This window comes from Acipenser ruthenus, chromosome 7 (assembly GCF_902713425.1).
Source record: "Acipenser ruthenus chromosome 7, fAciRut3.2 maternal haplotype, whole genome shotgun sequence".
Lineage (NCBI taxonomy): Eukaryota > Metazoa > Chordata > Actinopteri > Acipenseriformes > Acipenseridae > Acipenser > Acipenser ruthenus.
The window spans coordinates 425,029-452,803 of NC_081195.1; the positions used below are offsets into that span (position 1 = coordinate 425,029).

General features: G+C 45.4%; 2 protein-coding genes and 1 long non-coding RNA gene across 4 annotated transcripts; 1 reads left to right on the forward strand and 2 right to left on the reverse strand.

Annotated features, from left to right (window-relative positions):
- Window positions 1–90: 90 nt before the first annotated feature.
- Window positions 91–10,936, forward strand: LOC117415960 (alpha-centractin). Its single transcript, XM_034026932.3, has 11 exons — window positions 91–587; window positions 1,294–1,358; window positions 4,334–4,409; window positions 5,383–5,508; window positions 6,094–6,218; window positions 6,391–6,607; window positions 6,927–7,019; window positions 8,897–9,071; window positions 9,516–9,577; window positions 9,687–9,727; window positions 10,736–10,936. Exons 1-11 carry the CDS (start codon window positions 498–500, stop codon window positions 10,836–10,838), a joined length of 1,173 nt encoding a protein of 390 aa, XP_033882823.2. The 5' UTR covers window positions 91–497; the 3' UTR covers window positions 10,839–10,936.
- A 693-nt stretch (window positions 10,937–11,629) lies between these two features.
- LOC131737413 (uncharacterized) lies at window positions 11,630–11,923 on the reverse strand. The gene is made up of 2 exons (XR_009329015.1): window positions 11,881–11,923; window positions 11,630–11,776 (listed from the first exon to the last, which is right to left on the reverse strand). It is a non-coding gene; the product is annotated as an uncharacterized LOC131737413 (long non-coding RNA).
- A 2,954-nt stretch (window positions 11,924–14,877) lies between these two features.
- Window positions 14,878–27,631, reverse strand: mfsd13a (major facilitator superfamily domain containing 13A). 2 transcript variants are annotated; one of them, XM_034024818.3, is made up of 9 exons: window positions 27,457–27,626; window positions 24,107–24,353; window positions 22,977–23,056; window positions 21,958–22,407; window positions 21,553–21,670; window positions 20,925–21,021; window positions 19,205–19,376; window positions 16,350–16,543; window positions 14,878–15,699 (listed from the first exon to the last, which is right to left on the reverse strand). In XM_034024818.3, the coding sequence occupies exons 2-9, from the start codon at window positions 24,269–24,271 to the stop codon at window positions 15,452–15,454; spliced, it is 1,524 nt and encodes a 507-aa protein (XP_033880709.3). In that variant the 5' UTR covers window positions 24,272–24,353; window positions 27,457–27,626; the 3' UTR covers window positions 14,878–15,451. The 2 variants fall into 2 exon arrangements, with proteins under 2 accessions (XP_033880709.3, XP_058881977.1); XM_059025994.1 differs by lacking the exons at window positions 14,878–15,699; window positions 16,350–16,543 and adding an exon at window positions 18,976–19,141 and having other exon boundaries at window positions 27,457–27,631.
- Between the last annotated feature and the right edge of the window lie 144 nt (window positions 27,632–27,775).

Genomic DNA, 27,775 nt, shown 5'->3' on the forward strand with positions numbered 1-27,775 from the left:
TTACTTTGACAGCCCCTCGAGGTGTGGGCGGGGCGGGCTCTCCACGGCGCTGTACTTCTTTACTGGAGATTTGTGAAGAAAATGAACTCAGTGGGGAAGACATGGATTTTTCTAAAAGGGGAATTTGGCGCCTCACAGTGGACACGACAAACATTTTCCTGTTTCAAAAAACAGTATTTTAAGATAGAACGGTGAAGTCTATACGAGCAGAGGATAAGCGTGGTTATTTTTTTCATTGTGGAAGTGAATTTAACAAACTTGAACAAATTTGCATCGACCAAGATTTAAACGCTAATATCTGGTAGGGAAGTTGCTATGGCAATGCCAATACGAGGTAAGAACATGTTACAGCAGCAAAACAAAGCAGGCGCTGCAGATAACGTCGAGCAGGTCAGATGAATAAGAAACATGGGGATAATGCTTGAGTAAAGACCACGAGGTTTATAATATCTTTGTTTGAACAGCCAGCTTGCATTCCCTGCCCTCTCGCGGTGCGCATGCGCAGTACCGCGCCGGCGTCTCATCCTGACTCACACGACATGGAGTCTTACGATATCATCGCAAACCAGCCGGTTGTTATCGATAACGTAAGTAACCATTAAAAAAGAGCTTTAACGAACTATTAAAATAGCAGGCTGCTGAACTGCGTGACTCGTGTATCCTGTATATCGTTTTGATTTGATTGAGAGCGCCGCTACAGTGGTATTGTTGGCAGCTGAATAATAATAACCCGGCCTCTCCTGTCAACATCACAGCAGCCGCACCCGAGCCGTCACGGACACCGCGTAACCACAGACACTGCTAACTGTGCACTCATCTCTTCATTTAAGGAATAGCTTACACGCTTTGTACAACCTATACGTTTTCTGTATCAATAATGTCAATTCATTAAGGCCCGGGATATGAAAGAAAAGAGACGCCACCGCGACAGACGGCCGTGTAGATTCTAATTGGGTAGATGCGGTGTCACTCTACTACAGAAAGGGGCGGGGCTGATAAGGAAACCCCGGCTTCAGGGGCGGGGCCGGGTCCTGGCTGGGGTGTCCTCTTGCGGTTTTGGTGAAGTCTGGGGTTTTAGATGCATAGCCCACTTAACGTGCTTGTGCAGTTTATTTATTATGAAATGTAAAATGCATTTCCTGGCTTTGCCGTGGTTTAAGTTATATGCTTTCCTATGGTATAGAGCAGCACAGTGACATTTTAAAAAGGATGTATCATTTGATTCTTTCTTTAGCCTTGCATTAGTATGATAACGTTTTTCTTTTCTTATCTGTGCACATGCTTTGATTTCAGGGGTCTGGTGTCATAAAGGCTGGTTTTGCAGGGGACCAGATTCCAAAGTACTGCTTTCCAAATTAGTAAGTACAGTACTAATACACTATAGTGCTATGTGCACATTATTACAAGAGCTCCTTATGTACCCATATATGTTTCCTCTGGCCTTTGCAGAGGCTAAAATGTGACACTCTTCGCTTATTAAATATAATGTTACTCTTTTATGAATTATGTACTTTGTTTGCTTAGGTTTCTATTAGAATCATAAGTAATCCATTGTTTTGAATTTAGTTACATCTCCAGATGTTCATGTTCAGCTCTAACTGTCAGATCTAAACACAATTGAACTCATTTCAACATATCCCCTCGGGTCATGATTGTTTAGTTTTGTTTCAACTCCCCGGTAATGTTGTTGAAGCCGACACCCTGGGATCCTTCAAGAAGCTGCTTGATGAGATTCTGGGATCAATAAGCTATTAACGACCAAACGAGCAAGATGGGCTGAATGGCCTCCTCTCGTTTGTAAACGTTCTTATGTTCTTATGTTGTTATGTTTCATTTGTAGACATTTTAAACAGTTTGTGTGAACTCACTGGGTTTGAGAAGTTGCCTTGCCAAGTTGAAAAAAAATAGCTTCCATATTAATCATGGAAGCCGTTTAGTTTGCAGGCATGGGATCATTAAAACATAGTTATTCTTAAGAAAATATCCATCAGAGATAGAGCGTCACGTTTCTAGTTTCTGGTATGTACAGTAAGTGGATTGTTACATACTTAGATTATGTCAATTAAAGAACACGTCATTCACATGTATGGAGGGGAAGCCTGCTGCTTCTGCACAGATTTACATATGAGGAGCTGAGACAAAGGGATGACCAAGCAGCACAGCTTGAATGTGAAGCGAACACCTTGATCCTTTACTGCAGAGCTTCCCACACGTGTTTCCTGCACAACCCCATTTTGAGACTTAAAAATAAACAAATAAAAATAAACTGCTGTGCAAGCAGAGAGATACCGAGTGCTGTGCAAGCAGAGAGATACCGAGTGCTGTGCAAGCAGAGAGATACCGAGTGCTGTGCAAGCAGAGAGATACCGAGTGCTGTGCAAGCGGAGAGATACCGAGTGCTGTGCAAGCAGAGAGATACCGAGTGCTGTGCAAGCACGAGAGATACCGAGTGCTGTGCAAGCAGAGAGATACCGAGTGCTGTGCAAGCGGAGAGATACCGAGTGCTGTGCAAGCAGAGAGATACCGAGTGCTGTGCAAGCAGAGAGATACCGAGTGCTGTGCAAGCAGAGAGATACCGAGTGCTGTGCAAGCAGAGAGATACCGAGTGCTGTGCAAGCAGAGAGATACCGAGTGCTGTGCAAGCACGAGAGATACCGAGTGCTGTGCAAGCAGAGAGATACCGAGTGCTGTGCAAGCAGAGAGATACCGAGTGCTGTGCAAGCAGAGAGATACCGAGTGCTGTACAGTGTGCAAGCAGAGAGATACCGAGTGCTGTGCAAGCAGAGAGATACCGAGTGCTGTGCAAGCAGAGAGATACCGAGTGCTGTGCAAGCAGAGAGATACCGAGTGCTGTGCAAGCAGAGAGATACCGAGTGCTGTGCAAGTAGAGAGATACCGAGTGCTGTGCAAGCAGAGAGATACCGAGTGCTGTGCAAGCAGAGAGATACCGAGTGCTGTGCAAGTAGAGAGATACCGAGTGCTGTGCAAGCAGAGAGATACCGAGTGCTGTGCAAGCGGAGAGATACCGAGTGCTGTGCAAGCGGAGAGATACCGAGTGCTGTGCAAGCAGAGAGATACCGAGTGCTGTGCAAGCAGAGAGATACCGAGTGCTGTGCAAGCAGAGAGATACCGAGTGCTGTGCAAGCAGGAGAGATACCGAGTGCTGTGCAAGCGGAGAGATACCGAGTGCTGTGCAAGCGGAGAGATACCGAGTGCTGTGCAAGTAGAGAGATACCGAGTGCTGTGCAAGCGGAGAGATACCGAGTGCTGTGCAAGCGGAGAGATACCGAGTGCTGTGCAAGCAGAGAGATACCGAGTGCTGTGCAAGCGGAGAGATACCGAGTGCTGTGCAAGCGGAGAGATACCGAGTGCTGTGCAAGCGGAGAGATACCGAGTGCTGTGCAAGCGGAGAGATACCGAGTGCTGTGCAAGCGGAGAGATACCGAGTGCTGTGCAAGCGGAGAGATACCGAGTGCTGTGCAAGCGGAGAGATACCGAGTGCTGTGCAAGCGGAGAGATACCGAGTGCTGTGCAAGCGGAGAGATACCGAGTGCTGTGCAAGCAGGAGAGATACCGAGTGCTGTGCAAGCAGAGAGATACCGAGTGCTGTGCAAGCAGAGAGATACCGAGTGCTGTGCAAGCAGGAGAGATACCGAGTGCTGTGCAAGCAGAGAGATACCGAGTGCTGTGCAAGCGGAGAGATACCGAGTGCTGTGCAAGCGGAGGGATACCGAGTGCTGTGCAAGCGGAGGGATACCGAGTGCTGTGCAAGCGGAGAGATACCGAGTGCTGTGCAAGCGGAGAGATACCGAGTGCTGTGCAAGCGGAGAGATACCGAGTGCTGTGCAAGCGGAGAGATACCGAGTGCTGTGCAAGCGGAGAGATACCGAGTGCTGTGCAAGCAGAGAGATACCGAGTGCTGTGCAAGCAGAGAGATACCGAGTGCTGTGCAAGCAGGAGAGATACCGAGTGCTGTGCAAGCAGGAGAGATACCGAGTGCTGTGCAAGCAGGAGAGATACCGAGTGCTGTGCAAGCAGGAGAGATACCGAGTGCTGTGCAAGCAGGAGAGATACCGAGTGCTGTGCAAGCAGGAGAGATACCGAGTGCTGTGCAAGCAGGAGAGATACCGAGTGCTGTGCAAGCAGAGAGATACTGAGGTGGCTTCTCGCACAGTTTGGGAACCTCTGCTTTGCTGTAATAACAAGAGCAACGGCGTCGTTATCTCTGATCTATAAAACAACAGAGTTTATGCACCATGTAGCTCAATCCAGGTGTTTATTTCTTTTATTCGGAGCTGGTACCTTCACTTTGTAATTTGTCTCTCTCTTTCAGTGTTGGACGGCCAAAGCATGTCCGTGTCATGGCGGGTGCCCTGGAAGGGGATCTTTTTATTGGTCCAAAAGCCGAGGTAAGAACAGTGATCATAATCACTTTACAGGGACGGACGTTTTTTAGCTGCTCCTTTGTCACTTTCTGAAAAAAATGTATAACTAAAAACCTCAGGTCTGGGGTGTAGTCACTCATAAGAGCAGACAAACACTTAGTTCAGTAGAAAATGTACCTCTATACAGGAATATGTAACATTCATAATGTTGCAGTAATAATGTGTAAGGTCCTTCGTGGATTAGGATCATCCTCTCTCCAAGAACTACTAACTCTGTATGTTCCTATTCGTTCATTGAGATCAGAAAATGCAGAACTCTATAAGTTGTTCCAAAAAATCATCTTAAATCAACTGGAGCCAGAGTAATTTGCTGTTGTGCTCCTCGCCTGTGGAGCTCTATTCATGTTGACTTTAGGCAGGTTGAAACATAGGATTCTTAAGTCTGAATTGAAACATACTTTTTTGAATGTGCTTTTATGTAATTGGTTGTAGCTGGAGTATATTGTACATATGAGCTGTCTTACTGTGTTTATAACTTTGTACAGCACTCTAGGATGCCATGGCGTGAATGGCGCTATATACAAATACATTTGTATTGCATTGTATTGTATAAAGTCACAGCTTTTTAATAACCTGGATACACTGCCCTGTTTGAGGTGACCTCGTTTTGGATAACGCTGAAACAGATCCTGTCTGCATGTTAAATTCAGCGGCACTTATGATAGACACAACAAGGGAACAGGGCCTCTGGAAAGAAGGGTCTGCTTTCTAAAATGGGCTGACCTATTAAATATCCAGCTCTACAAAGATTCAAGCAAAGCCTTTTCAAAGCTACTGTTCTTTGTCTTACCAATAGCATGTCTTACATTGTACAATACTGGAAAGTGTAACCCTACCAGAAACAGCTTGTGCAGTTTTTTGCTTTCGATTCGACAGGCGACGTTCGTTTTAGATGCCATTACCTGCACTAACCTTTTCTAACCCTGGCTCTTCTCAGGAGCACAGGGGCTTGCTAACAATCCGTTACCCAATGGAGCATGGGATAGTGAAGGACTGGAATGACATGGAGCGCATCTGGCAGTATGTTTATTCCAAGGACCAGCTTCAGACTTTCTCTGAAGAGGTAACACATTTCTACTGGATTTAGTAATTAAGAGTTCAAAATATTTAGGAAACCAAGCCTGTGTGTCACAATTGAATGTACTGAGGATATTTCCTACCAGTGGGATGGTGAAGCTATTCAGCCCTGTACGTTTCCCAATTTGAGACCAATGAATGGTTTAATATATTATATAGATTCAATAAAAATTGAAGTACTCCACAAAACCAAACCTTTTTTTGGTAATTGATCACAACTCCTGAGTCACAGGTCCCCTGCTGATTAGAAAGGGGCTGTGAGTCACAGGTCCCCTCTTGATTAGAAAGAGGCTGTGAGTCACAGGTCCCCTGCTGATTAGAAAGAGGCTGTGAGTCACAGGTCCCCTCTTGATTAGAAAGAGGCTGTGAGTCACAGGTCCCCTCTTGATTAGAAAGGGGCTGTGAGTCACAGGTCCCCTCTTGATTAGAAAGGGGCTGTGAGTCACAGGTCCCCTCTTGATTAGAAAGGGGCTGTGAGTCACAGGTCCCCTCTTGGTTAGAAAGGGACTGTGAGTCACAGGTCCCCTCATTTTGTGTGGTTTCATCCCCTTTTTTTATTTCTATTCCCCAGCACCCAGTGCTGCTGACAGAAGCCCCTCTAAATCCACGGAAGAATCGTGAACGTGCTGCAGAGGTCTTCTTCGAAACCTTCAATGTTCCCGCGCTCTTCATCTCAATGCAGGCAGTGCTCAGTCTGTACGTTTTCACTTGTCTTTACCTTTGTTTCGCTGCTCCCAGACACCCCTCTGAGGGATATAGGGTCTGAGCTGCCTGTCCAGTTGGGATGTTAAGGACCTTTATTATCACAGGAGTTCCCTGAAGATTGATGCGAGGTAATCCTTTACAATGAACTCCCTGTCTCCTGTAGGTATGCCACTGGCCGGACGACAGGGGTGGTCCTGGACTCTGGGGACGGTGTGACCCACGCAGTGCCCATTTATGAGGGCTTTGCCATGCCCCACTCCATCATGAGGATCGATATCGCCGGGCGCGATGTCTCCCGCTACCTGCGTCTCTACCTGCGCAAGGAGGGCTACGACTTCCACACCTCCTCGGAGTTTGAGATTGTAAAAACTATCAAAGAGGTGCGTGGCAATTATTTTAATAGCGGACACATTGCTACTCATGGAGGAGCTGTTTAGCTTGTTAGCATGGTTGACAGGCATGTGGAATGTGAACACAGAGGACTTTGGATCTAGAACATCAATCAGGTACTAGGAACCGAACGAGCATAGACGAACCAAATGGCTTCCTCTCGTTTGTACATTTTCTTATGTTCTCATATTTAACACATATTACACAGCAGACTCTGCAGTTTATTGTGCTTGGCTGTGAGGAGTAAGAGAAGTTAATCCCTCAAGGTTAGCTGTAGAATGGTGATGTCATTTTTGTTGTGCTTTCCAGCGTGCCTGTTTCCTCTCCATCAACCCCCAGAAGGATGAAGCGTTGGACACAGAGAAAGTGCAGTATACACTACCAGACGGCAGCACCATTGAGGTACGAGCAAGCCCTGAGCACACTGGGGATTTGAAACTTGCGTGACTAACCCTATATGGTAAATCCTGATATAGCTGAAATTCATGGAAATTAATGAAAAAAAAGCCTTCGGAGATGCTGATGTCATGCCGTATTTTGCATTGTCTACTGACCTTGCAGTTCCACAGTTCAGAGCAGTGTGTCTCTACTGATCCTGCATTTCCACAGTTCAGAGCAGTGTGTCTCTACTGACCCTGCAGTTCAGAGCAGTGTGTCTCTACTGATCCTGCAGTTCAGAGCAGTGTGTCTCTACTGATCCTGCAGTTCAGAGCAGTGTGTCTCTACTGACCCTGCAGTTCAGAGCAGTGCGTCTCTACTGACCCTGCAGTTCAGAGCAGTGCGTCTCTACTGACCCTGCAGTTCAGAGCAGTGCGTCTCTACTGACCCTGCAGTTCAGAGCAGTGCGTCTCTACTGACCCTGCAGTTCAGAGCAGTGCGTCTCTACTGATCCTGCAGTTCAGAGCAGTGTGACTCTACTGACCCTGCAGTTCAGAGCAGTGCGTCTCTACTGACCCTGCAGTTCAGAGCAGTGTGTCTCTACTGATCCTGCAGTTCAGAGCCGTACGTCTCTACTGACCCTGCAGTTCAGAGCCGTGCGTCTCTACTGACCCTGCAGTTCAGAGCAGTGTGTCTCTACTGACCCTGCAGTTCAGAGCAGTGCGTCTCTACTGACTTTGCAGTTCAGAGCAGTGCGTCTCTACTGACTTTGCAGTTCAGAGCAGTGCGTCTCTACTGACCCAGCAGTTCAGAGCAGTGCGTCTCTACTGATCCTGCAGTTCAGAGCCGTTGTAGTGGAAGTTTTTATCCTTCTTTGAACCCAAGTATGGTAGAAGTTTACCTTCCTTTGGAGACCCCAAACAGAGACTCAGCGAGGAGACAGAGTAGAAAATATCAAGGGTTTATTTAAGTTTGCAAACTGGAGCGTTCAACAGAGTGACACAGACTCTATTAGCAATCGCAGAATCGCACACCGAGCTAATTTTAAATGCAGCTTATATAGTTTTCTGGAACATCATACAGAAGAAGGAAACTAAACAGTATAACCATATAAGGATTGGTTATAAAACTTAAAGGAAGTGGAGTCCATATAGAGTCACAGTCAGGCTATAGAACAAGAAATTATCTCCATTTCGGAGAATCATAGAACAGTCATAAGACAAGTACACGCTAGACATGACAGCTAAAATTAGATTAAACTGGTTGCTCCTTGTTACCCGCAAAGTTTGTTTACTTTAGATTCTCATTGGTTCGTCTGAATAGAGAGGTTAATAATAAGTCTCTGATTGGTTGTTGCTACCCCTGTCGGTGGGGGATGGTTCCCCCCCCCCCGCGAGTTCCAAGGAACAGTCAGTTCAGTATACTGCAAATGATACCTTTTTATACTTAATAAACATAAAGATATTATTTCTTATAGCTCGTGTTCTACTCGTCCTATTGACTCGGAACAGGTCTCTACTTAAACTTAACGTTACAACCTATATTGTTATCTTAAAACCTATTTGTTTGCTATTGAGCAAACTAAGCAATTGCAATGTTATAAAAATTCCATTACACCGTGAATCTCTACTGACCCTGCAGTTCAGAGCAGTGCGTCTCTACTGACCCTGCAGTTCAGAGCAGTGTGTCTCTACTGATCCTGCAGTTCAGAGCAGTGTGTCTCTACTGATCCTGCAGTTCAGAGCAGTGTGTCTCTACTGATCCTGCAGTTCAGAGCAGTGTGTCTCTACTGATCCTGCAGTTCAGAGCAGTGTGTCTCTACTGATCCTGCAGTTCAGAGCAGTGTGTCTCCACTGATCCAGCAGTTCCACAGTTCAGTGTCTTTTGGGTTGTGCTTGCAGATCGGCCCTGCCCGGTTCCGTGCCCCTGAGCTGCTGTTCAGACCAGACCTGGTGGGAGAGGAGTGTGAGGGCATCCATGAGGTGCTGGTCTTTGCCATCCAGAAATCTGACCTGGACCTGCGGAGAACGCTCTTCTCAAACATTGTACTGTCAGGGGGCTCCACGCTTTTCAGGGGTGAGACTGTGCGCACACACACACATACAACAGAGCACAACGAAAGTAAAGTGTGTGTCTGCTGGGCTTGGGTCACTGCATACAGATTTCATAAAACATAAACATTTCTGCTTAAATTTCAGCAGTTAAGTCAAACATACTAGCGTATGTGCTATATGGTTTTGATTAAAACGGCTGTGGTCTGCTGTTTTGTGACTGTTCTTCTGACATGCTGCTTATCGATTTAATGAAGATGATTTTAGGTTAAATGCCACACTTGATTCATACCTATATTACCACTAGATGGTGCTACTGTTCTATCATTTCTTTTAAAGGACAGTTGATACCTGTTATCTTTGGTGACACAGAGAGCAGAATAGATGTCCCTGTTACATCAGCACATTTAAACATGAACTCTTGAAATATAAACACTTAACTCTTATTAATATTGCTGGATTTGTTTAGGATTTGGAGATCGGCTGTTGAGCGAAGTGAAGAAGCTGGCACCAAAAGATGTAAAAATTAAAGTAAGTTCAAATCAACCTGTGTATAAACAGGACAGTGACATAAACTTATCCACAGTAAGAAACCGTGAAATGCTCTTCTTGCGATGACTTTGGTTTTTCTTTTTTCCAGATCTCTGCTCCTCAGGAGAGGTTATATTCTACCTGGATTGGGTAAGTGTAATCCAGTCATTCGCTGCATTCCCAGGGTACAGCTATGTGGGCATAAGAAACTAAAGACTGCTTTTCAACAGCATTGATTCTGGGACCTCATGGCTGCTCACTGCTACACAAATCACTGCCCTGTCAGCGGAGAGCATGGAGCAGCCTGTCCCAAAGAAAACGTGTTTCTGTGTATACAGGATTTCAAAGTGTATAGAGTAAACACATAGGGGCTTATATTCAAAGCAGATCCGCTGGAGGATAGCGCTGTACTCCGTTATTCCCACTGTTTTTCTAAAGCTGCAGAAAGCGCGGCGGGAATCTATCCGCTAGTTTGGCTCATTAGTTATTCGGACGCTTTCTTTTTGGCGGAATATATAATGATATCAGAATCTGTGGCTATTTTCCAAAGACCAAAGTGGTGGATAATTGAAACTTCCACCAGTTAGCTTCCCACCTGCTTCAGAATGGTCAATACATGTATCTGCCCATATAAACAGAGTGACAGCACTTCAGATCCAGTCACCCTGACTTTCACCGTGGATCCTTTAGGCTATAAAGTTACAGAACAGTGTATAGTGCCTATAAATAAGTGTTTGGGATGCTCAGAGCCCATGTGAAATGTATATATGTGTATACAGTCTTTTATTAAGTGAATAAGGCAAAACATTACTTTTTGGTTATTGGTGTATCTAAATAACTAACCATTACTTGAACAAGGTGTGATTTTATTAGGAATGAATGAAATTTGCATTTGCCACTTAAATGCTCACTACTTCTTCATTTAAAGCTCCTCTGAACATGATGCATGAAATGCAATCCGCTGGCGGGTAAAACGACGGGTCACTGTAAAAAATAGGAAGATATTTTTTTAACAGATCAACAGGTGGAAAAATTCAGTGGATTTTGCCGATTCCACCGAAAATGAAACCCCTTTCCAAAATTGGGCCCATAAAATGCAAATTGTTGTTCCGTCAGTCTGCCTCTTCTTTTTTTAAACTGTGACTGTGTCTCCCACAGCGGCTCCATCCTGGCCTCCCTGGACACCTTTAAGAAAATGTGGGTCTCCAAGAAGGAGTACGAAGAAGACGGTGCCAGAGCCATCCACAGGAAAACTTTCTAAAGACCACTGGAGGGTGCCGTGTCTGCTCTGTGAACTGATCCACTGCAATGAGGAGCGCGCTGGTGTGTGTGTGTGTGCGAGGGGGAGGGTGGGGAGCTGCAGAGAGGGGGAGGGTGGGGAGCTGCAGAGAGGGGGAGGGTGGGGAGCTGCAGAGAGGGGGAGGGTGGGGAGCTGCAGAGAGGGGGAGGCAGGGGAGCTGCAGAGAGGGGGAGGGTGGAAAGCAAGCAAGCAAGCAAACAAACACAGAAAAGAAAGCCAGTGTCCAGCCCCTCTTCCAACATTTCCATCCCCTGTCCTGACTGAAGGACTTGCTTCTGATCTGTGTCAGCCTTTCCAGCCCCTCTCCCCCATTTCCATCCCCTGTCCTGACTGAAGGACTTGCTTCTGATCTGTGTCAGCCTTTCCAGCCCCTCTCCCCCATTTCCATCCCCTGTCCTGACTGAAGGACTTGCTTCTGATCTGTGTCAGCCTTTCCAGCCCCTCTCCCCCATTTCCATCCCCTGTCCTGACTGAAGGACTTGCTTCTGAGCTGTGTCAGCCTTTCCAGCCCCTTCAAGGTCTCGTTACTGCTGCTGTTTTATGGTGTCTTTAGTGCTGAGCTGAGCAGCGGGAGACAGGAATGAGTTTGAAGTGTGTGTCTTTGAAGATGCGCTGCGACCAAATTACTGAGTTATTTTAACCATTTGTCTTACAGCATACCCCCGATGTACCTGTGTGTGTACATATAGACAGCATACCCCCGATGTACCTGTGTGTGTACATATAGACAGCATACCCCTGATGTACCTGTGTGTGTGTGTGTGTGTGTGTGTGTGTGTGTGTACATATAGACAGCATACCCCCGATGTACCTGTGTGTGTGTGTGTGTGTGTACATATAGACAGCATACCCCCGATGTACCTGTGTGTGTACATATAGACAGCATACCCCCGATGTACCTGTGTGTGTGTGTGTGTGTGTGTACATATAGACAGCATACCCCCGATGTACCTGTGTGTGTGTGTGTGTGTGTGTACATATAGACAGCATACCCCTGATGTACCTGTGTGTGTACATATAGACAGCATACCCCCGATGTACCCGTGTGTGTGTGTACATATAGACAGCATACCCCTGATGTACCTGTGTGTGTGTGTGTGTGTGTGTGTGTGTGTGTGTGTACATATAGACAGCATACCCCCGATGTACCTGTGTGTGTGTGTGTGTGTGTGTGTACATATAGACAGCATACCCCCGATGTACCTGTGTGTGTACATATAGACAGCATACCCCCGATGTACCTGTGTGTGTGTGTGTATATATAGACAGCATACCCCCGATGTACCTGTGTGTGTGTGTGTGTGTGTACATATAGACAGCATACCCCCGATGTACCTGTGTGTGTGTGTGTGTGTGTGTATATATAGACAGCATACCCCCGATGTACCTATGTGTGTACATATAGACAGCATACCCCCGATGTACCTGTGTGTGTGTGTGTGTGTGTGTATATATATATAGACAGCATACCCCCGATGTACCTGTGTGTGTGTGTGTGTGTACATATAGACAGCATACCCCCGATGTACCTATGTGTGTGTACATCCTGTATCCACTTGCTTAGTAAATATTAAACTGTAGTATCAAGCTGTAGTGCATTTACTGCTCATCAGCTATCATTGGGAGTATTGACCTCTTTGTATTCTATGGAGTATTATTCCTGGAATACGGTATTCACTATTTTCTACTTCTATACTTTAAGTATTGAATATAAAGATTGTCATTACATAGCAGTGTGAGCCTTTACCAGCTTTATTCTAGTCTTAGAGACACATCAATTGTCTAAAGGTATTAAAACCAAAACGGCTCAAACTGCCACACCTTCCATTCATCTGTGTGTCTCACATATTATAATGCCTTCCATTCATCTGTGTGTCTCATATATTGTAGGGCAGGTCCCCCCTCAATCCGTGCCTATCTGTGCCACTGCAGATCTGCAGCCAGTCTGGAAGGGTCTGGATTTATTCCCAGTCCAGACCCCCCCCCAATGTACTGGAGGCTGGAAACTCAATACACCTGAGCTCAAAAGCTAGGCAAGGCTAATGTACCAACTGCACTGTTTGACGAGGACACAGAGAGTCGTGGGGGGTTCACATCATGCACTGTGTGTTGACTTATTTATATGTGTTTTTACATTTTTGTAAGCCTTTCTTCTTTAAGTATAGCAATTAAGAGATACAGTAGTTCGTTGACCAGCTTTTGGGGTCCTGTCCTGTCTTTAATCTCTATATCGTTTTTATTTGTAAGCACAATTTTAATATTATTTGTATTATTCCATTGCTGCTTTATTGTCTTGATTTTCTGACACTAATTTGTTTTTTACTTGTCAATGGACCAATATTGTTTGCTGCTTTTCAAGATCCTCTGAAATAAATAAAAGACAAGCTAGGAATGTTTTCTGTGAGATTTTGAAAGAGCGATTGATGGCTATATTTAGTTTGGGAGTGTCTGTAAGGGGAAAATGATGCGTGATAGGCGTGCTGCTTTTCGGCACTAATTATTAATGAAATACAAAGATATTCTGTATAAGCATACAATGTGTAAAGAACAGCAGCCTGCTGTAAGCAGGGGACTCACAGCCAGCGATCTGACTGACAGATGGGCTCTGTACTGAAATCGACAAGACATCCAGGAGGACAAGAGTCAGCTGCAGTCTTATAGTAAACATTGTTTATACACGGTACTGTTAACAGAGTCCGTTTAATCTGCCACGTTGTTTCAGAAAAAAAAGAAAACCTAATCTCAACTCTCCTTACTTTAAAAATAAATAAATAAATCTGTGACCAACTATCTGTTGTTTTCAATGAATTCTGGCAGTTTTGTTGATAAGAAACTAGCATCCAGTCAAGCTTACTGAAGAGAATACCCCTCCTTCTGCTCCGCTGCTTCGTTTACTGTCCAGAAGACACTTCTCTTACACAACACTAGCAGACCTGTGCATAAAGACAATTGCTGGTATACAACCAAGAAACGGAAAGGGATTCATGTGTCCATTTGAAGACAATAACAGTTGACATGAGTTTAGATCAGGGTGTGCAGGTAACAGCCACTTTACTTGGCAGACAGTATCTATTGAAGATATGTATATATTTAAAGTTGTGTTTGTTAAGTGCTGTACCTGTGCTATCCCACACATTGCCTCTCTTATGGGATTTGTTCCAAAGCATTCAGGGAGTTCCATTCCCAGTGCCAGGACTTGAAGTGAAGCTGTGCACACCCTGCTGTCAGATAACAACGCCTCTGTGCTGTTCTTTTAACTTGATGCATCCTGCCTCCAGTGTCAGGCTCAGTGAACCTATCTGCACGACTGCTCCCACAACGCAGCCTGCGGGATTCAGTTCCACCTCCGTCTGCATCAATAGGCACGAGACCACACAGCCTTCATTAGTCCTACCAATAAATGGTCCCCATATCCCGAGGGATGTTTAAGGAATGTCCCTACCAAGTTTAATCTCAATTTGATACAAGAGCCTCAATATTTATATATATAAAAATATATATATAAATATCTATATATCTATATCTATATCTATATATATATATATATATATATATATATATATATATATATCTACATATCTATATATATATATATATGGGTGCCTCCACAATATCCTCTTCCAGAAGGATACAGATTCTCTCATGAAGTACATTTTCCATATGCAACGTGGCCACACTGCGGCATGCGTGTGTGTGTGTATTCAACCAATGTGTGAACATCCTGTCTGTCGTGCGTTACTGCTTTCATAAAATAGCCCCTCCCCTCCTCCAGCCCAAAGCAGAGCGTCTGTCAAGTGAACCCGTCAGATTGATAGCTCTTAACATTCCAAGCCACGCTTGTGTGGGCACATGTTTAAACAAGCCGGAACACTTGTTAACCAATTAGATTTCTCCTTCTTGCCATTCTACAAGATTTTGTTTGTGAGGCTTGGTCCATATCTATACTATATAAAACATAAGGAAAAAAAGCACAATTGAATTATAAACTCTAGACACAGTACTGGTTTCAAATAATTTTTTTACCCTTTTTAATATGAATGTAATAAAATGTTATACAAACATGTTTATCCAGACATTGAGGTTTTAGGGTAAGTTTGTTAACATAAACAGGTGTGTAGAGAGATAGACAGAAAGATCTATCTATATACACACGTTTCATACACTGGTTTACATATGTGTGTGCTCTTCTATGATCTTCAGTTAATTTTAAAAATGTGTAAAAAAAATTCATTTTTAAAAATCTAGAAAGTTAGTTTTGGCACACTAATGTAATTGCATGTATTCGCAAACGGCTGTAACTTACACAACGTGGACGGGGTGTAACAGCCGTTCAATCAAAGAGGTGGTGCTGCTCAACTGACTTGCACTCGGACAGCAGCACAATCCAGACACATACATGGACAAACACATGCTCTTTTTACACCTTAAAAACATCCAATCTTAAATAAAACCATTTTTTGGTCCATAGTCTGTGGACCATATTTAAATTGAACTGGAATGGAATGTTTATTCTATCAAAATAAGGCAGGTTTGGTTTGCACGCGCAGTGCCTCTCCAGCTTTGGCATTTTTTCATCAGATATCTTTCACATCGATGGGAAGTTCCTGTGAAGCACTCTGCCTCTGTAGCTTTATGCTCTGCAGGCGCTTGCCGTGCAGTGAGAACTGGGACCAGGCCAGCAGCTGCAGGAAGGCACAGGTGATGGGAATGAAGACCAGCAGGTGGAAGCAGCCGTGCCGCAGAGTGCTGAACCAGGCAGGGTTCCACAGCTCCTGGGTGCGGACCACTTCCTGCAAAGGGTCTCGCTGGAAAATGTCATATCCTGCAGGAGACAGAGCAACAGGTGAGACAGTGAGAAGGGGAGGAAGGTGGAGGGTATGGGGCAGCGAGCAGTATTTCATATCCTGGGGGAGACAGTGAGAAGGGGAGGAAGGTGGAGGGTACGGGGCAGCGAGCAGTATTTCATCTTAAGGACAGACCTGCATGTACACATTTTAAATATTAATAACAACAACAACAACCAACAACAAACAGAACTAAGCTAAAGGATTACTTAAGAGAGAGATCAGGAGACAGAGGGGAGAATCCTATTTTGCAGCAGCAGCCCCAAGCGGTGCCAGTACCTGTGTACACACACACACACACACAGCCCCGAGCGGTGCCAGTACCTGTGTACACACACACACACACACACACACACACACACACACACACACACACACACAGCCCCGAGCGGTGCCAGTACCTGTGTACACACACACACACACAGCCCCGAGCGGTGCCAGTACCTGTGTACACACACACACACACAGCCCCGAGCGGTGCCAGTACCTGTGTACACACACACACACAGCCCCGAGCGGTGCCAGTACCTGTGTACACACACACACACACACACACAGCCCCGAGCGGTGCCAGTACCTGTGTACACACACACACACACACACACACAGCCCCGAGCGGTGCCAGTACCTGTGTACACACACAGCAGCCAGGTCCCGATGAGCGGTGCAAAGGTCTGTCCCGGCTTGGTTACCAAGGCGACCATGCCGAACAGCAGCGCGGAGGCTGCCTGCTGCCGACGGTTCATCACAAGATCCTCATCAACCAGGTCACTGATCACCAGGTTCAAGAGCTTGCAGGTCCCCTCAGTGAACACACGATTACTGCAGGACAGAGAGACAGGAAATCACACTCCTACATACAGACATAACACTGAACACACTGCAGGACAGAGAGACAGACAATCACACTCCTACATACAGACATAACACCGAACACACTGCAGGACAGAGAATCACACTCCTTCATACAGACATAACACTGAACACACTGCAGGACAGAGAATCACACTCCTACATACAAACATAACACTGAACACACTGCAGGACAGAGAGACAGGCAATCACACTCCTACATACAGACATAACACTGAACACACTGCAGGACAGAGGGACAGACAATCACACTCCTACATACAGACATAACACTGAACACACTGCAGGACAGAGAATCACACTCCTTCATACAGACATAACACTGAACACACTGCAGGACAGAGAATCACACTCCTACATACAAACATAACACTGAACACACTGCAGGACAGAGAGACAGGCAATCACACTCCTACATACAGACATAACACTGAACACACTGCAGGACAGAGAATCACACTCCTTCATACAAACATAACACTGAACACACTGCAGGACAGAGAATCACACTCCTACATACAAACATAACACTGAACACACTGCAGGACAGAGGGACAAGCAATCACACTCCTTCATACAAACATAACACTGAACACACTGCAGGACAGAGGGACAAGCAATCACACTCCTACATACAGACATAACACTGAACACACTGCAGGACAGAGAATCACACTCCTTCATACAAACATAACACTGAACACACTGCAGGACAGCGAGAGACAGGCAATCACACTCCTACATACAGACATAACACTGAACACACTGCAGGACAGAGAGACAGGCAATCACACTCCTACATACAAACATAACACTGAACACACTGCAGGACAGAGAGACAGGCAATCACACGCCTACATACAGACATAACACTGAACACACTGCAGGACAGAGGGACAGGCAATCACACTCCTACATACAAACATAACACTGAACACACTGCAGGACAGAGAGACAGGCAATCACACTCCTACATACAAACATAACACTGAACACACTGCAGGACAGAGAGACAGGCAATCACACGCCTACATACAGACATAACACTGAACACACTGCAGGACAGAGGGACAGGCAATCACACTCCTACATACAGACATAACACTGAACACACTGCAGGACAGAGAGAGACAGGCAATCACACTCCTACATACAGACATAACACTGAACACACTGCAGGACAGAGAGACAGACAATCACACTCCTACATACAGACATAACACTGAACACACTGCAGGACAGAGAGACAGGCAATCACACGCCTACATACAGACATAACACTGAACACACTGCAGGACAGAGAGAGACAGGCAATCACACTCCTACATACAGACATAACACTGAACACACTGCAGGACAGAGGGACAGGCAATCACACTCCTACATACAGACATAACACTGAACACACTGCAGGACAGAGAGACAGGCAATCACACTCCTACATACAAACATAACACTGAACACACTGCAGGACAGAGAGACAGGCAATCACACGCCTACATACAGACATAACACTGAACACACTGCAGGACAGAGAGAGACAGGCAATCACACTCCTACATACAGACATAACACTGAACACACTGCAGGACAGAGAGACAGGCAATCACACTCCTACATACAAACATAACACTGAACACACTGCAGGACAGAGAGACAGGCAGGCAATCACACGCCTACATACAGACATAACACTGAACACACTGCAGGACAGAGGGACAGGCAATCACACTCCTACATACAGACATAACACTGAACACACTGCAGGACAGAGAGAGACAGGCAATCACACTCCTACATACAGACATAACACTGAACACACTGCAGGACAGAGAGACAGACAATCACACTCCTACATACAAACATAACACTGAATACACTGCAGGACAGAGAATCACACTCCTACATACAGACATAACACTGAACACACTGCAGGACAGAGAGACAGACAATCACACTCCTACATACAGACATAACACTGAACACACTGCAGGACAGAGACAGACAATCACACTCCTACATACAGACATAACACTGAACACACTGCAGGACAGAGAGACAGACAATCACACTCCTACATACAGACATAACACCGAACACACTGCAGGACAGAGAATCACACTCCTTCATACAAACATAACACTGAACACACTGCAGGACAGAGAGACAGACAATCACACTCCTACATACAGACATAACACTGAACACACTGCAGGACAGAGAATCACACTCCTACATACAAACATAACACTGAACACACTGCAGGACAGAGAGACAGACAATCACACTCCTACATACAAACAACACTGAATACACTGCAGGACAGAGAATCACACTCCTACATACAAACATAACACTGAACACACTGCAGGACAGAGAGACAGACAATCACACTCCTACATACAGACATAACACTGAACACACTGCAGGACAGAGAGACAGACAATCACACTCCTACATACAAACATAACACTGAACACACTGCAGGACAGAGAGAGACAGGCAATCACACTCCTACATACAGACATAACATTGAACACACGATTACTGTAGGACAGACATTTTTTATTAAAAGGAAAGTTTCTTTGAATGGTTTTATTGATGAGTTACCTGGCTATAAATATACACAGCAAGTAGATCTGGTCTGGTCCTGCCAGCAGCATGATGACACTGAGGATGAGTTTGAGAAAGAACAGCCAGCGAACCACAGTGTAGACCCCATAGCGGCCACACAGGGACAGGAAGTAGAGGTTATTCAGGTGGGGGGCGATGTAAGAGAATCCTGCAGGACAATTCCACACAAAAGAGATGTGCTTATTTAAAGGGTAGACCTACAGCAGTGTGCTCATGCATTAGAACAGCCCATTGCTTCTGTAGTTCAGCAGTGTGCTCATGTATTAGAACACCCCATTGCTTCTGTAGTTCAGCAGTGTGCACATGTATTAGAACACCCCATTGCTTCTGTAGTTCAGCAGTGTGCTCATGTATTAGAACAGCCCATTGCTTCTGTAGTTCAGCAGTGTGCTCATGTATTAGAACAGCCCATTGCTTCTGTAGTTCAGCAGTGTGCTCATGTATTAGAACACCCCATTGCTCCTGTAGTTCAGCAGTGTGCACATGTATTAGAACACCCCATTGCTTCTGTAGTTTTGATTTGTTATGCATATGAAACCAAACCACTGGAAATGAACATCTTGGGAAAATTGTCAAAATAGGCAACTAAGTGATTGTCAAATTTAACTGATGACTTTAATAGGCCACACATGCAGTTAATTTGAAACAGTGACAAACGGAACACAGCCACTAATGGTAAAATGTATGATACGTTTTAGAAGTTGTTTAACATGCCTAATTAAAGCATAAAGTGGTCTAACATTTTCACACAAGTTCCTATTGTTTCTAGACCACGATTACTGACTGAAAAATGCAATTCTCACTCCTACAGGTTGTTATACAGGGAGGTATATAAAGAATATAAATGACAAATCTTGGTGTTCTTATACATTGGCACACTGATTGGCATTAGCAGGTAGCTGCGCTGTCCCTGCAGGTCTGGTACAGCATTAGCAGGTAGCTGCGCTGTCCCTGCAGGTCTGGTACAGCATTAGCAGGTAGCTGCACTGTCCCTGCATGTCCCTGCATGTCTGGTACAGCATTAGCAGGTAGCTGCACTGTCCCTGCATGTCCCTGCATGTCTGGTACAGCATTAGCAGGTAGCTGCACTGTCGCTGCATGTCTGGTACAGCATTAGCAGGTAGCTGCACTGTCCCTGCATGTCCCTGCATGTCTGGTACAGCATTAGCAGGTAGCTGCACTGTCCCTGCATGTCCGGTACAGCATTAGCAGTGAGCTGCACTGTCCCTGCATGTCTGGTACAGCATTAGCAGGTAGCTGCACTGTCCCTGCATGTCCCTGCATGTCTGGTACAGCATTAGCAGGTAGCTGCACTGTCGCTGCATGTCTGGTACAGCATTAGCAGGTAGCTGCACTGTCCCTGCATGTCCCTGCATGTCTGGTACAGCATTAGCAGGTAGCTGCACTGTCCCTGCATGTCCGGTACAGCATTAGCAGTGAGCTGCACTGTCCCTGCATGTCTGGTACAGCATTAGCAGGTAGCTGCACTGTCCCTGCATGTCTGGTACAGCATTAGCAGGTAGCTGCACTGTCCCTGCATGTCCCTGCATGTCTGGTACAGCATTAGCAGGTAGCTGCGCTGTCCCTGCATGTCTGGTACAGCATTAGCAGGTAGCTGCACTGTCCCTGCATGTCCTGCATGTCTGGTACATCATTAGCAGTGTATCTGCAGGAAGCTGTCCTGTACGTTTCTTACCGAGCAGAAAGGATCCTGTGGAGGCTGAGATTCGGTCCGAAAGGAGATGCTCCAGGAACAGTGGGAAGAAATTGCTATTGAAGTGGCAGTGAAACACCTGGAACATGAGGAAGGGCTGTTTATCACTGCCAGGGTCGGGTCAATTCATCTTTCAATTCCTTTTTAAAATCAATTCCAATTCCCATTCCCTTTTAATCAACACATTAATCAAAAACGCAATTAGCAGTATTCTGTTAATTACTCACAGTGGCAACACATTATTTAAACTGAAGTCACCGTTAGTCAATTAAACTGGCTTTAAATGAAAGCAGTTGAACAAATCACAACAATTATTCTCTCTCTAAAATATACATTCAAACTCCTTCAGCAGTGTATGGCAACAAAACCAGAGTGGGATAGTTCAAGAGCTTTCCTTTCTTGCTATAGAGCTTCCCTATCTCTGGTGCCTAATTAAGATGCAGCAGATCAAGGGGTGAGTAAACACAGCGCCTCATAATACTGAAGCTCTCAAGGCAGTGCTGCACGCTTGAGATTTAGAACAGCCTGACAACACTAGACTGTTTGTGCGCTCCACAAGATCATTTACTGATTTATTGAATACAAAGGTAACATGGAATTATGAGTTTACCTGGACGAGGTTCATGGAGGCAAACCAGAGGAAGTTTGTGTGTTTGGAGAGCTGCTTCAGGTACTGCCCCAGAGTCAGCTCCTTCTCCTGAGCAAGAGGGGCCTGTCCAACACACAGCCTGCCAGCGCAAAGGGGAACAGCAGGGAGACAATTACTGCAACAGCACCGGGCACAGACCACAGCAGACTTATCATTCACCCTCCTTCAAAGTGTGAGACCAGCTAGAATCTTAATAAACCCCAGAACTGAAAGATCTACAAACCATGAATAATACAAAACATACTCTCTCAGTACTGTTCATTTACACCCTCCTTCAAAACAAATAGAGACAGGCTGGAATAAACCCCTAGCACTGAAACACCTCTACAAAGTATTACTCGCACCCCTCAAGAAGCACAAACATACTCTTTCAGGACAGAGTCCTCCTCCTCGTCTCGCCTGGCTCTGCCCTGAAACCTCTGCTGCAGGAGCCAGCAGGCCACGCTGAAGCCCAGGATGGAGAGGGCAGCCAGCGCCACACAGAACATTCTGAAGGAGAAGAAGTCCTCCTTGTCCCAGAAGGAGTAGGACATGAAGACGGACAGGGAGCCCAGGGCGCTGAACAGCGAGCACTGGAAGTTCAGCCGAGTCCTCTCGCTAGCCGACACAGCCAGGTCCGCCAGCAAGGCATTGTGGTTTAGGTCCACCACGGTGAGGAAGCCATCGTAGAGACACAGGCAGACAAGGAACTGCAACCCAGGTCTGGCCCAGGACACCCAGAACGCCAGGAAGGAGAGTGCAAACAGGGGGCCAGTCCGGGACAGAGCCTGCAGCCTCTTCAGAACCACCTGTGGGTTTGAGATCCGAACCCCTGCGCTACAGGAGGTGGACAGAAATCAACGGACAGTTACAGAATTCATGGTGGAGAAGATACAGGCTACGATCATTTAGTACTTTCTACAGAAGTGTCCAGGCGGGACAGGAGCAGAAATTGTGCTAGCAATTTTACACTGAATACAAACTGTTCACTTTTACATTCTCTCCATCTATTAAAAGAGGGCTTTACTGTCTGGTAAGGCCCGCCTCCTGCAGTTAAACGTCCCAAGCGGAGGGTCCTCTTCTTGCTTAAACATGCCTTGGATTATGACATGAACACTTCATACACTCACCACAGCCTCCCAATGTAATCCAGTGTCTAGTGATACAGACCCCTTTCGTTTCACTGTGAATGTGTTGTTTTCTTCCACATGGCTGACCCTGGCATTGTGTTTTATACATGAAACTAGAACACAACCCACTTCTGATTCAAGACATTCTACATTTCTACAGGATGTGATCTCATCAGCGCTTGGCTTCGAATCTGAGACGGGGCGGCTATCACTTCTTCATTTTCGAGTGACAGGGAAGTGGTTTACAGGGGTGGAAGAGAACAAGGAGAGACTTACTGCTGAGAGCCGAGGAAGGCGCGATCACTGATCCAGCCAAAGAGAGGGTCGTTCAAGCTGTTCCATATGAGAAACACTGTCTGGTGAGAAAAGCCAACAAGTTTAACTAAAGACACTGTCGACTTGACTGCATAGCTGATACCAAGTTTAGAAGAGCAAACTCAAAGTGTTAAAGACATGCCATGGTACAAAAACACTAGGAACACTAGGAATAAGTAACTTAGCAAGCTATGGGTTAGTACTGAATACACTTTTTAGCAGTTGATTCACTTTACAAATGTCAAATATACCTAGGCTTCTGATTCTCTGTGTTTTACCTCGACTTTTCTACTCTCCTGTAAGAATGCAATTGATACATGTTCAGCCATTCGTGTCTCTCAATCACACTGAGAAATGTGTTCATAGTAACATTGATTTCATTTACAGGTTTTTTCTGTGTAACTAAATTGGCTTTTAAAATCGGCCAAGTTTTCATTTTTGGCTTCCAAGCAGAACGTACAAACGAGATCACAACATGTTAATAGGGCAGCAGTGTGGAGTAGTGGTTAGGGCTCTGGACTCTTGACCGGAGGGTTGTGGGTTCAATCCCCAGTGGGGGACACTGCTGTTGTACCCTTGAGCAAGGTACTTTACCTAGATTGCTCCAGTAAAAAAAAAAAAACCCAACTGTATAAATGGGTAATTGTATGTAAAAATATCTTGTAACAATTGTAAGTCGCCCTGGATAAGGGCGTCTGCTAAGAAATAAATAATAATAATAATAATAATAATAATAATAATAAACGACTGATCTTTATTAAAGCTACAAAGTATTTTATTCTGGACACACTTTATTACGATCGTTCTGCGTGAACGTATTTACATTAATACAGAGGACTCGCTTCTGCTTTGAAATGAAAAAGTAAGACTTAAGATTTAAAAGCCCCTTTAGTTAAATGAAATCAACGTTACTATGAACATGTTTCTCAGTTCTGATTGAGATACACAAAAGGCTTAACAGGTATCAACTGGATTTTTAAAGGAGAGCAGAAAAGTCGCGGGAAATAAATGACTAACATTGCATTTTTTTTACAGTCCCAGTTTTATAAGCAAAAAGTAAATATATACGTGTATAAATATCTTTAACTGACCTCCCCAACCCAGAAGGAGACTTTATCAATCTTGTAGACGGACACGAAGGTGTCCACGTAGTAAAGCAGGAAAACGTTGTGCAGAATAGAAACGAACAGAGAGAGGGAGCCATAGAGAACAGCAGTGGAGATGCTGGAGAAGCAGCTCCACACTCTTCTAGCCATCGTCTTCAATCACTGTTACAACAGAGCAAACTCCACCCATCTCTCAAAGGGACGTGACGCTGGAAAGTGCATCCCTCCTTCCCTGTGGAAACAAGCAACCCACACTCACACAAACATGATGTGAAACACAGAGATGCTGCAGCCCCACTCACACAAACATGATGTGAAACACAGAGACATCAGCAAGGTTTATTCCTCTCTGTGCGAGAAAGGGTCTGGATGTCTCCTTTATTTTATCCATCGCCATGCAGGGAACTACAGCAACACACACACACACATCTGGAAACAAAATGATGAACTCCCTGGCTGAAATCCTTATTCAGTTTAAAATGACTCAAGTGTTGAGAAACAGCCCAGTGATTACGAGGTGAATTCTCATTACGAAGCTCAGCCATGAGTTCCACACATCAGTAAGAGGAGGAGATGGGCTCCAGATTCACTGCTGTCGCCCATGGGGGGGGGGATCAAAGCCACTGTAACATTCTTCCTTATTCTCACAACATCTGCTCTGTTGCAAGAACAAAGAGAGAGTGGGTGGAGAGACATGTTTCACCCCTCGTGTCACACACGGCAGCTGTTCTCAATAACAACTCAGCTGCCTGGACTCTGCAAGACCTCATTACACATACAGGTCCTGTGGAAAATGAACGTGACGTATCTTCAACACATGCAGTATACTTCCTTAATTGGCACTGTCCTTCTACTCTGGTTGATTTTAAATTGAATTAACATATAGACCACAATCAGGATTTACTGTACGCCCAAAAATACAAGACCTGCCTGGAAACAAACTTCTGTACCGATGTAACAGATGTCACGAGGGGAGGTGAACGGCAACACTTAGATCATGGCATTTGAGGGATTAGCATTAAGGGAGTGTAAAACCTCCTGTTCAATCTCTTTAGTGAGCAATAACTCAATGACTGCTTACTGGAAGATTTCACTCAGCACCCAGGCTGCATGACTATAGCTTTACTAAAGTCATATGCAACCAGCATCTCCTTGCATCTGTCCAGGAGCTTCTGAATCACGCTGTTCCTGGTGTTCGTAAACAGCTGAAGAATCACTGCATTATGCTGCAGGCAACCGTGAAGCGTGGCTTTCTTCTACAGGCCAGTTGTGGGGAATGCAATCTCTTTATTCACTATGCTACAGCAAGTTGTGGTTCCAACCACAAAGCATCAGCTCAGAGCTACTCCTCTGTTAGAAAATGCTCTGGATAGGCTGCACATTCACTCAGGAGTCCAGTCACCTGGATAAGCTGCACATTCACTCTGGAGTCCAGTCACCTGGACAGGCTGCACATTCACTCTGGAGTCCAGTCACCTGGATAGGCTGCACATTCACTCTGGAGTCCAGTCACCTGGATAAGCTGCACATTCACTCAGGAGTCCAGTCACCTGGATAGGCTCCACATTCACTCTGGAGTCCAGTCACCTGGATAAGCTGCACATTCACTCTGGAGTCCAGTCACCTGGATAGGCTCCACATTCACTCTGGAGTCCAGTCACCTGGATAAGCTGCACATTCACTCTGGAGTCCAGTCACCTGGATAAGCTGCACATTCACTGCGGAGTCCAGTCACCTGGATAGGCTGCACACTCACTCTGGAGTCCAGTCACCTGGATAGGCTGCACATTCACTGCGGAGTCCAGTCACCTGGATAGGCTGCACATTCACTCTGGAGTCCAGTCACCTGGATAGGCTGCACATTCACTCTGGAGTCCAGTCACCTGGATAAGCTGCACATTCACTCTGGAGTCCAGTCACCTGGATAGGCTGCACATTCACTCTGGAGTCCAGTCACCTGGATAAGCTGCACATTCACTGCGGAGTCCAGTCACCTGGATAGGCTGCACACTCACTCTGGAGTCGTGTCACCTGGATAGGCTGCACATTCACTCTGGAGTCCAGTCACCTGGATAGGCTGCACATTCACTCTGGAGTCCAGTCACCTGGATAGGCTGCACATTCACTCTGGAGTCCAGTCACCTGGATAAGCTGCACATTCACTCTGGAGTCCAGTCACCTGGATAGGCTGCACATTCACTCTGGAGTCCAGTCACCTGGATAAGCTGCACATTCACTCTGGAGTCCAGTCACCTGGATAGGCTGCACATTCACTCAGGAGTCCACAGCAAACGGGTTCAGGGTTCAAGTTCAGGCTGTTTGGTTCTCACTGGAAAGGGTTTGAGACAACGGCCCTGGCACTGAAAGGGTTTGTGTACAATTAGTCACTCCCACATATTACAAGTCAGGCACAACAAAGTGCGATTGTACATACAGTGTCCACATACAATATTCAACACACAATAAATGCATCTTTAAAGTTGCATAATTTCCTTCTCATTCCTAACAAACAGTACTGTAGTTTTATCTACATGCATTTTTCTTGAAAGCACAACTGAAAAATGAGCTTGGTCTATATGGACGTGGCAGCTAAAAAGCAGCCTCAATCTTTCAGAAGACAAATGACAAAACACAACTTTTAAAAGACTGGGCTTCTCACAAGACAAAATAAACCCAGCGATAGTATGTGAGGTTATTTAAAACTATCTGAGCAATCGACATGCATGACTTTGAGAGTACAGATTACAATTAGAAATGTATTTTTTTCCCTAATTATAAAGCGACACTACACGCTACACTGAGTAAACTCAAAGTGCATTTGGGAAAATATGCAAATTGCTAGGGATACATCGTGGGTGGATTACTCCTCTCCTCGCTCCCACCCCAATGCTCGATACACACACGAGCCTGTAAACGTGTCAGGGAACTCACAGTTTGTAAGCATCTTATTTCGAATTAGGACATCACTTGGATCAAAGCCAGACGTGCTCGTGGAACCGGAACACCTGAGCCATTTCGTTCAGTATCGTATCAAATACATAGCTAACTAGAATATGAGGCAGTACAGCAACGCATTATGTTACGACAGAACCGTAGGCTTGTTTTATCGTTGTTGCACAAAGCTATTTTACAACACTGCCAAGTCGTATCAGCAGCAGCCGAGTTTGATTTTGGACAACAGCATTATCGAAACTAAGAGGTTCTCTGGTTACAACAGGTTTCAGAAGGCTTTAAATATTCTCGAAATTAACCCAAGCTTCACGCGTTTACATTTATCATTAGACACCAAACTCTCCCTCCCAGTGACAAATGGAACAGATATATCCTTCACTTACAGACTCTTAATTCTTATCTTCGCTAGACAGCATCAGCATCGAATCCTTGAACCTTTTTTTTTTTTAGTTAGTTAACTGTATCTGTTTGTTTTTTCATTTTGTGACGTTGCGGCTTTCTTCATACGTCCCAATCCCCGCTCTAAAGGAAATAGAAGGCTATCGCGTAACTTCAGTTCCGACGCCCACCCCTCCCCTTGCCGTACAGCGCAGTAACCCATGGCTCTTATACTGGGCGCGACTCGTACGGAACGGTAACCACAGCGATGGGTGCAGGCCTAGCATTAACACGTCCTTGTTTCCATATGCCATATTTAATTCA

Bases quoted from the DNA above. Each gene is read 5' to 3' on its own strand.
- LOC117415960 (XM_034026932.3), top strand. From the start codon at position 498: ATGCGCAGTACCGCGCCGGCGTCTCATCCTGACTCACACGACATGGAG. The intron at 4,410-5,382 runs GTAAGAACAGTG...GGCTCTTCTCAG, and splicing joins TTATTGGTCCAAAAGCCGAG to GAGCACAGGGGCTTGCTAAC. The intron at 7,020-8,896 runs GTACGAGCAAGC...TTGTGCTTGCAG, and splicing joins CAGACGGCAGCACCATTGAG to ATCGGCCCTGCCCGGTTCCG.
- mfsd13a (XM_034024818.3), bottom strand. From the start codon at position 24,271: ATGGCTAGAAGAGTGTGGAGCTGCTTCTCCAGCATCTCCACTGCTGTT. The intron at 19,377-20,924 runs GTAAGAAACGTA...ATTGTCCTGCAG, and splicing joins CACAGGATCCTTTCTGCTCG to GATTCTCTTACATCGCCCCC. The intron at 15,700-16,349 runs GTACTGGCACCG...TGTCTCCTGCAG, and splicing joins GCTGCTGTGTGTGTACACAG to GATATGACATTTTCCAGCGA.